General features: G+C 33.7%; 1 protein-coding gene across 1 annotated transcript; it reads right to left on the reverse strand.

Moving 5' to 3' along the window:
- Positions 1-2,140: 2,140 nt before the first annotated feature.
- Positions 2,141-3,295, reverse strand: LOC129576302 (C-type lectin 37Da-like). Its single transcript, XM_055461157.1, has 5 exons — positions 3,263-3,295; positions 3,092-3,141; positions 2,846-2,964; positions 2,666-2,774; positions 2,141-2,504 (listed from the first exon to the last, which is right to left on the reverse strand). The coding sequence occupies exons 2-5, from the start codon at positions 3,126-3,128 to the stop codon at positions 2,251-2,253; spliced, it is 519 nt and encodes a 172-aa protein (XP_055317132.1). The 5' UTR covers positions 3,129-3,141; positions 3,263-3,295; the 3' UTR covers positions 2,141-2,250.
- Positions 3,296-10,209: the final 6,914 nt, after the last annotated feature.

Consider the following 10,209-nt stretch of genomic DNA (forward strand, 5'->3'; position numbering starts at 1 on the left):
CTCAATGAACGCCCTTGATTAAATGAGACTTGGTCACCAACCGTTGGACAGTTAGCGTTGCCGTTGATAATGTCGTAGAAAAAAGTCAATGACGAATTGACACGTCGACGACGAAGACTAATCATGTTCAAGTCTGACAAAAACAATTTGTTGATGAAATGAATGCAATGATTCTACGAACCATTGAGATCAACTTTGGTGTGTTCGAATGAAATGAGTTCCTACGCCAAATGGAAATAATATGGAAAATATTCTTGGAATTTCTTATAATACTTGCGAGTACTGAAAGGTTTTATTTATTAACTTTGAATTCAATTGAATCCCAATTGGATGGTTTTATTAAACGAAACATTAATTATTTATTAACATTATTGGACTGTTTGCAAAGAACGACGAAAACGGTTGGATTCTTGACAACTTTGACATTTTGATCTACACACACAGATAAATACGTATGGTGGATTAGAAAACGTCAGCAATGAACTATACTAACACTTGGTGTAGCAAGTTCATCGATGGTGTGAACGGATAACACTTTTCAAATGAACGTTTATTTACACCACAATTTATTTTTCAAATATTTGGCCCATGTTCATCATACAGCGTTAATTAGTTAATTATCACTTTGTCGAATATTTGACTTTGAATAAAGAAAACCAGTCTAAAAACACAAACGCATATCTTAATTGCCAATGTAACCATTGCATTCATATATCTGCAATTAGTAAGAAAAAAGAAACGAATACATACTGAAATAGGATAAAATCAGATAAAATAAAACCACAGTTTATTTTGGATTTGATTCATTTCAATTTAATTGAATAAAAACGTACTGAAAATAGAGAATATGCTACAACAATTTTTGAAATCTTGTCGAGCACAAAATATTCTGGCTATTTTCCATTTATTTATGGGTATTCTCATATAAACGATTGTCGATTGTTGCATTTCAAATCGTTGTATTGATACTGTCCGTCGTACTTTCGGAAGTCAAGATAGTCCTCATCGTTACCGTAATGATCGGGTTGATTGGGGCCCCAGTCAGCGAATGTAAATTCTTGTTTTGTTGCTGGCCAATAGAATGTATCTTTTGCAATGGATTGTACATTGTTTTGCTTAGAATGATTATTTCGAAAGCTCAAATTCAACTGAAACGTTCTCTACATGAACTATCTGAAAGCAATCCCTCGAATCACATCGCAGCTCTTTATAATTTAACACTAAAGTGCATTTGATTTTTCAAGGACTGTGAATTTTTAACGAAGCGATATCTGGAAAATATGGGAACAAGTTGAATCATAGACCACCAGTAAACCGTTCCAAGGACACTCCATTCTGTGCATTTACACACAATCGATAAGCAATTAATCGCACAATATCATGGTCTGCAATCTCAGCAACAAATTTAGTGCATGTGTGTCTCTTTTCCATTGTTTGAATTTCGAATTCAGAGTATGCAAAGAATTCATTGAAAACAAATGGTTCTTCACATATTATATCTACATGAACTTTATCAAGAGAAATTCACTGCAGGGAAATTCAATCAAATTTCCACGATATATTTTCCAACAGCACGTAATATTCCATTCATTCTACAATATAAATTTTTGAAAAAGATGTGCTTTCCCTAAATATCAGTTGTAAACATTTTCGAAGTATACTGACTGTAAAAAAGCTGTTTAGAATCATCATAATAGAAAAAAAAACTGAATTTGCTTTTACGTTCATTTGAATTAATTCTGGTTACAAATTCTGATTCCATCCATAAGCAAATAAATTTTTATTTCTTGGTAAAAGTACTCCACACACTAATCGCATTCACGTTATTACTCTTCGCCATACACACACATGCGCGGAATCACAAATAGCCACTGATCAGCTGCACACAACCGTTCACACACATCCTTACAGCTGATTGTCTTTTGCCATTTCCTCTCAATTTCAATAAAGTGCTGTGAATATAGCAGTATTCTGGGTTTTTGGAGAGAATACCCTAAGTTAGGGTCCTTAACATTTTGTTTATTTGTTTATTTAACTTATGATTGGCATTCATTTCATGCGTTTCAATTGTATTTGTTTTAAATGAACATAGGTGGACATAACGGAGATTGGTTAAAATATGATGAAAAGAAAACAACAGTTATTTTGGATCATGTTAAAGGCAAATTTATTAAAAATTGAAAAGATCATAAAAGGGTTTATAAATTGATTTTTTGTTCCTCGAAAAATTGTTCGATTTTCGAAATCTTTTCAGGGGAAAATCATTTTAGTCATATTCGGCAGTGGATATTCGCAAACGAATCCTTGTCGATTGTTGCAATTCAAATCGTTGTATCGATACTGTCCGTCGTACTTTCGAAAGTCAAGACAGTCCTCATTGCCACCGTAATGATCTGGTTGATTGGGGCCCCAGTCAGCGAAAGTAAATTCTTGTTTTGTTGCTGGCCAATAGAATGTTCCCCGGCCCATGCTTGTGCCATATGCCCAAAAACCATCGCCGAAATCTGATCAATGCAATATTGAATTAAATAACGCAAAATGATGGACGTTTTTGAAGTTATTATTTAAAAAAATTTGGAGAATGAAATTATGCTCAAAATTCACTGTTTGATAAACATTCAATTATCTTGAGCAATTTGAATTTTTTGCTACTTCCACTTCTTACCTAAATCATTTAGTTGCATGCGAAGGTGAAAATATTTCTCTCTTGTATCAATGGTGGCCAACTGCATGCCCATGTTCGCACAACGATCTTTTGCTTCAAACCAAGTCGACTGGAATAGACAAACAGTTTGGTGGTTATGTAATAATTGTTAATGAGAATCAAATTAAATTCCAAACTCACATGAACCTTCCGATTGAAGTAATAATTTTGTTGTGGACAGCTAGAAGGTGTAAACGGAGCGAATTGTGAGGCTTGCGGTTGCTGTAGCAATTGAGGGGATGCCTGGGCCAATGCTAAGACTATTTTTGTGACAAAATAAATGAGGATTAATTTGTGTTGTGGATTTGATTTTGTCTACATCTGAATTGGTATTCGTAACATTTTAATCTAAACAACTTTGTTTATTATATTCATTCCTAAACGCACCAAGCACGATGAAGATCCACATTAAGAGCAGCTTCATTTTTGAATTCAATCTGAAACAGTCGATATGCGAACATTTATGAAAAAAAAAACTTTGAAAAATATCCACCACATTTCAATTCACATCGAGTGAAAGCAAGCAAAACAAAGACACGTTCAACGCGAACCACTTACAGGGAAGCGGCACCAAACGTAAATGAAGATTAACGCCACTCGCAATATTGACTTGCTATTTAAGTGATTCGCATTCGTTTTGTGCGTTCTGGACTTTTGTTTCTCACGGTTTCTGAGATTGATACGTTGTTATTCTAAATGAACCTATCAATTGAAGACCTTCACTTATTTATCAGTGACCTCTTCAACGAATTGTTTGTTTCGTATTTCATGATAACACACTGTATTGAAGAAACAGCGAGACAAAGAGGAAAAAGCAGACAATACTGATGTCCATGCGTTCGACCAGATAAAAAGAAAGCTACCATGCAAAATGTCGGTGTTTTTTTCACGCATTGTGTGAATCTTCGTTCCTTCATTAGTATTCGTGATACTCAACAAAACTTCGCATAGTAGTAGTTCTCTTTTTATCTGATTGAACGCATGGATGACAGTATCGTCTTCTTTTTCCTCTTTACCTCGCTGTTTCTTCATTACCATGCATGCACTTGAATAAACACCGCACTTTTCAGCATTTGATTAATTCGTAGGTCATGAAGCATATATGAAAATAGGAGCATACTCACTGCTACAGTCGATAAATTCTTAGAACAAAACAAAACTTTTTATCGAAAGCTCTATAATTCTAATGAACAGAATGGCCTCAGTTCATAAACCAACCGAATTTATTATTCCGTTCTTGATGATTTGTCGATTATATGGATGCGATGATTCAATGAACAATTCAGATCAGTGTTTGTGCTTAATATTGTTTGGTTTATTCATGTTCAGTGGAATCTAGGAAAAATTTTGTGAAAAAAATGTAAATTGTATTGCAATCACGGAAATTGAAAAATAATTTCAATGAAATTCCAATTGGTTGGTAAATTTATTCTGTTTTATTTTCAAATGCAACACAAATGGCTAAGAGAGCCATCTGAATGTCAAGTTCAAATGAATAAACTTGAATTGCTTTCAATCTGTTTAGTTTGAATGCAATGGGGGAAAGGCATTGCAGCGACATCTATTGAATGTCAATGGCACAAATATAAATTATTTCTTTCAGCAAGAACACTTAGAGTTGTAACAATAATCGCTCATATTTTACCGTATTGTTCCGTTGCGCACATCGTTTGATTGAAATCATTGAATAAAAACATAAAAAAAAAATATTAATTTAAGATACATTTGTTTTATTTAAAAAAATCTTTTTATATCTGCATAACAATGGGATAAATTTGGATACACATAATTCATTTTTTTTTTGTTTGTTTTTAATATCTTTGTTTCTCTGTTAAATTTACTTGCTTCTTATCAGTTATTATTCATTTGTTTGTTTGTTTTTTTAATATTTTCTTTTAAATATGGCCGACATCATCGTTGAATTTTTTTTATTATTATTCCCACCTATCTCAATGTCATATAGATAATTCTTTGCATCTTAATAACAATACGCAAAACCGCTTGGCAATGTAAATACATAGATAAATTTGTCTCTATTTGTTCTTTTTTTCTCGGTAACCTTAATCCATTTCCTACAAACTGTGTTCTGGGACCTTTTTTTTGTGTGTGTGTGTGTGTGTGAATAAAATTCTCTTTTTCGGTAATCTGTTGGTCAGTATTCACTTCATATGGTTTGTAATCAAATAGTGGATTCCGTTGTGAAGCGGAATGTGATTTATTCTTTGCACGACACAAATAACTGTGGAAACACTCAGTATTTCGTTGGAATTGAGGGGAAAATATGTTGAATAAAGCTATTGCACATTGATTTCTGTATATGTGTGTGTGTGTGTGTTTGTCTATGAGACGGAAATAGAGGGAAAAAAATTGAGAAAAGGAAAAAAAAGCGGGAACGCAAATTCGTGAATTGGAAATATTTAAGTAAATAGCATAAGTATACACTACCGTGCAAAAGTTTGGAACCACTAGGTATTTTTCATACAAATTGACCATTTTTGGTGGACCCATTAACATATTTCCGAAACACCTGCACTCTTGATATTTTGTGCATAGTTTCTACAACGTTTCAATAGTAAATCACAGAGGTTTCATCAAAAAATATTCACGTATTTAAAAAATATATCAATTTGAATTTGATCTATTTTAATCTTCATACAAATTTGATCATTTTTCACACAGTACAAATTCAAATTGCTATATTTTTGAAATTCATGAATATTTTTTGATGAAACCTCTGTGATTTACTATTGAAACGTTGTAGAAACTATGCACAAAATATCAAGAGTGCAGGTGTTTCCGAAATATGTTAATGAGTCCACCAAAAATGGTCAATTTGTATGAAAAATACCTAGTGGTTCCAAACTTTTGTACGGTAGTGTACGTTTGGTTTCCTTATTTATTATGGTTTTTTTAGTTAGTTTTTTTTTTTTCGTCTAAATAATGATGATTCGTACAATTTTACAATTTTCATAATCACCCGAGAGAATAGTTGGTTTTTTCTTTTTTTAATTTTTCTTTTTTATCATTTTCTAAATCATTTCTTTTTGTTTCTTGACGTAAGCCTAATTAATCTCCACCGAAAACTAAAAATGAAATGTTGAAACACCCAAATTAACATAAAAACAAAACCAAGAAGGCTGGTAGAGAGCACAATTAACGAGATAAATTTAGATATTTACTGTGTTTTTCCATTCAATGCAACGTAATTTTCATTTGTTCAACACCTAATTGTTGTCGCTTGTTAGTTTACACTGCGAAATGCTTAGATAGTGCGCGAATAGATGGAGAGAGATTATCCTCTTCTTTTAAAACCGCTGTTTCAATCGCACATAAAAGTGGACGCCACACTCATACACACACACACACACACACGCACAAAGGGACTTGCATTGTATGCTCTGTGTGTGTGCGTGCGTGTGCCTGTGCATTGAGTGTTTTTATAGTTAAAATTCATCCATAGTTTTTTCTTTATCCCTAAAAAAATAAAAGCTATCTGTTTTCACTTAATTTTTACACATTTTTTTCTAGTTTTTTTTTTTTGGTTTCTTCTTTCTTCTCCTGTTTATCTAGATCATTTTCGCTCAATGCTCCTTTTTTTATAGATATTTTCTAGACTACATAATACGTTAGACTTTAAAATTACCACCTTTAATTCATACAGTGTCTGTTTTTTTTTTTTTTTGTTACAATTTTTCTGCTTTGCAATCCGTTTTTGTTATCAATTGGATAAAATCGCGAATGTTATGTTCTATGCACCACTTTATAAAGATGGTCAAAGCTTCTAGTATTTATGTTTGTTAATTTTTCAATACAATCCAATTGAATGTCACCTTGTGTGTGTATGTATTGTTTTCATTTCCATCATTGGCATAGCATATTTAATATCATTTGTTTCTTTTATTCTCATTAAATCTATATTAAGAAAATGTGACACAAATATGATGCAGTGATTTGTCGATTCTATTGCCCGTTTTTATTTTTTAGTTTGTTTTTAGAATAGGTTTCATTTCCTTATTATGTATAGTAGGAGCGTGAAGGTAATATTTAGGAAATGAAATTATCAATAGAAAAGTGTCGGTTATATGGAGAAAGGGAGGGGGGTTGTGTGAGAGAGAGAGAGAGAGAGAGAGAGAGAGAAAGAGCGAGAGTTGAAAAAAATATAAATCAGCACGCGAAAATTTTCATTGCACCGCCCGAAGTTGATCGAAGTAAAAAGTATTTGCTGAAAACTCCGTCAATGCTATGTGTCATTGATGAAAAGTCCTTTTTTCGTGTTTTCTTCGTCATTCATTCCATCTTCATTCCAGCTGTTTTTTTTGTTCTTCATTCGTTCTTCTGTTTAAATACTTTTGTTCTTTAATTTGCATTCGAAACCGTATCACCTTTTCAACTAAAGTATCGTGTCGGATATATTGCACAAAATGAGGTGTATTTCCCTTCGTCGAGCACTCGAACGTCGGTTGCGTGCCAACGACCGTGTCCTTTAAAAGCAAGACACACATACACAAAAGCCATATTCTTAAGCACAACTTTTTCTATAACTCTCTCTCCCTCTCTCTCTCTCTCTCTCTCTCTCTCTCTCTCTCTCTCTCTCTCTTTCTCTCTCTTTTTCTCTCTCTCTCTCTCTTTCTTTCTCTCTCTCTGCGCGAAACGAAAGGGAAAGTAAAAAAGGGGAGCGAAAGAGCGAATCGATAAAAAGACCGAATGAAACATTTACAATGACGAGAAATCAGAATAGGAATAGAATTTGAAGAAGCGAGAAACAAACTCCAGTTTGAGCGAAATACGAGGAAAAGATTAACACAAATTTATGGATTAGAGCTCTCGAATCGTGAAAATTTCCGTCAACGATTCGAAATACGATGGATTGAAGAAAAAAAATAACAACAACGAAAAGGCCCATCATCAAATGAAACCACTTCAACTCATCTAAATAATTCGACAACGACACGATCGACGAAAATGACGACGACGACGACAACGACAAAACAAACTGAATTCATTCCGTAATCTTCTTACCACCTTTTTCTTCAATGAATGGCATTTATGATTGTTTTTACAAATATTTTCACATTGTGTAGGAAAAATATAAATTTACAATAAAAAAAATTAGAAGAGTAAAAAAAAAAAAAACAAAAATTCGAACACGTTCATTTTATGTACAGTACACACCTTATTAATATTTTAATTTGTTTTTATTATTCATTTCATATTTCATTTTCCTCGGAATAAATGCTCGCACGCTAAACTCAAAGGACATTCAACAGCAAGGCTTAGAAAAAACAACAGTCAAACCTATCACCTCTGGGACACATTTTCAAGCGAATGCATAGTAAATTTAATTGCAATGGAGAATAAAGCTGAGAATAGGTAGGAAGGGAGGGAGAGAAGAGAAAAAGTAAGTTAAAAAAAATGACTGAAAATCGATTTGATTCGAATTACGATTAGGATTTAAACGACTTAAAACTATGTTTAAGTTGAAATTAAGTCAATTATTCGTTTGGAAATGCACTATAGATTTGAATTTAGATACGGGATTATTGAATATTTTTAAAGGGCAATCAGAAGGTCAGATCGAATATAATTTGGGGAAAAAATAGTGCCACACGTTGATGGTTGAGATAATATTGGAGTGAATTTCGTTGATATTTATTTATTTTTCTCTCTTGCATGCAATAGGCAATATAAACGGTACAGGTAATCATGTGACTAGTTCGAAAAGTGGGGCCACACATTTTTTATAGTATGGGTAAATATCTGGTGTCTTTATGGCGAATTAAATTTGCCCATTTCGAATGGGTTTTTTGTCGCTGAAACACATCTGATAAAAGACATATGGAAAATATATCTTTGCGATATTCAGGCTAGAGATAGAAGAATGCTCATTAGTTTTGGCCTAAAATCAAACTTCGCCTCCAATATTCGAATAGATACATGATATTTGAAAAGCTGCTGTCCGCTGACGCTTGACGGTGACTGCATTCCCTTTTTTATTTGCTCTGACTTCCACTTTTCGTTCGATTAGTTTTTATTCCCTTGTTCTTTCTACGCGGCGCGATCAATTGAGCGAAACAGTAAGATGAGATTCTATCGTGATGATGAATTTCATTGTGGACATCGTGTAGCTCCATAGCGCATGCATACAGTCATGTATCGGTGTGCGTGAACCGTTTACTATGTTTAACACAGCAGCAGTGAGAAAGAAGAAGTTTTGCACACACGCGCTAGCCGCTATTCCACGATAAAATTCATCGTCATGATAGAATCTCATCTTAATGTTTCGCTTGGGAAGAAATAAAATCACAAAGAAAAAGGAAGTTAGGTGGACTATTTATATTGTAGGAGCGAGAGTTGACCCCGCACATGTGGTAAAAAGAAACGAGAGTGTGGGAAAAAAAAAATGGCGCAAACATAAAGAAAAGTCGTAGCTGAAGAGTTTCCTTCGCTGAGCGGCAATCCTTAAAATCATGAACGCAGAAAAAACAACAACCATAATATGAGTGAGGAAATAAAAGTGGGGAAAATTGGAAATCATGGAGAATAAAATTATAGGCGAATGTGATTAAGCAATTTTATGTGAAACCACAGAATTAAAATGATGACAAAATTGCCGAGGCATTGAGCTTTTTTATTTCTGCCTCCTATTCGTTCATTTGGTCAAAATGCGAAAAAAAAACCAGTGTTAACAGTTGTTGTTGTTAGCCGAATCGAATTTTGTAAATGAATGCATTGCATGTCGCGACGGAATTGCTAGTGAAATTGGTGTGTGCGCCGAAAACTAGACGAATGGCAACAGAAGCACATACAAAAAACGTCTACATGTCGGACGAATGGGAAAATAAAAAGGGAAAGGAAACCGAACCGTCGAAAAAAAGAGGAAAAAGCGCACGCATGCAAAGCGAAATTCGGAATAATCATGTGCGAGACTCAATTCCCATATCATTTGAACCATTCTGAGAACCGTTCTCATATCAAATTTATGTGTGTGTGTGTGTGTGTTTGGATGGAGAGTGAATGTGCGCGCCGCGACGCAAACAATAAAATAATTATGTGTCGACCGCTGTGTCGCTGTTGCATATATTTTGAAATAGGAAACGCACAATGGTTTTTTTGTGTTTTTTTTTCTTTTGTAAAGGAGGAAAAGGAGGTAGATCGAAGAAAAACTTAATATTCTTCACACACTGACTGATTTTTTATTCGTTAATGTGTGTGTGTGTGTGTGTAAGTGATGCGAAATGTAAGTGTTGATTTCTTTGTGTGTTTGTATATAATAATTAAAAATGTTTTTTTCCCCTAATGATAGCAATAATAAGTTCAACGTTCAGCCGTTGTGAAACCCAAACAAATTCTATAAATTTTCTTTTCTACGGCCTTTTTTTATTTCTTTCTTTTTTTTTTTATTTCAAATAATTTTCTGTAGTTTAAGTAGATTGCGCGAGCGCGAGCGCGCGCGGAGATGTAGATTTGCTAGCTTCCAGCACATTTTTTGCTCAATTCGACTATGA

The sequence above is a fragment of the Sitodiplosis mosellana genome, unplaced genomic scaffold (assembly GCF_009176505.1).
Source record: "Sitodiplosis mosellana isolate CC-2019 unplaced genomic scaffold, AAFC_SMos_1.0 Smas_scaffold_6181, whole genome shotgun sequence".
NCBI classification, from domain to species: domain Eukaryota; kingdom Metazoa; phylum Arthropoda; class Insecta; order Diptera; family Cecidomyiidae; genus Sitodiplosis; species Sitodiplosis mosellana.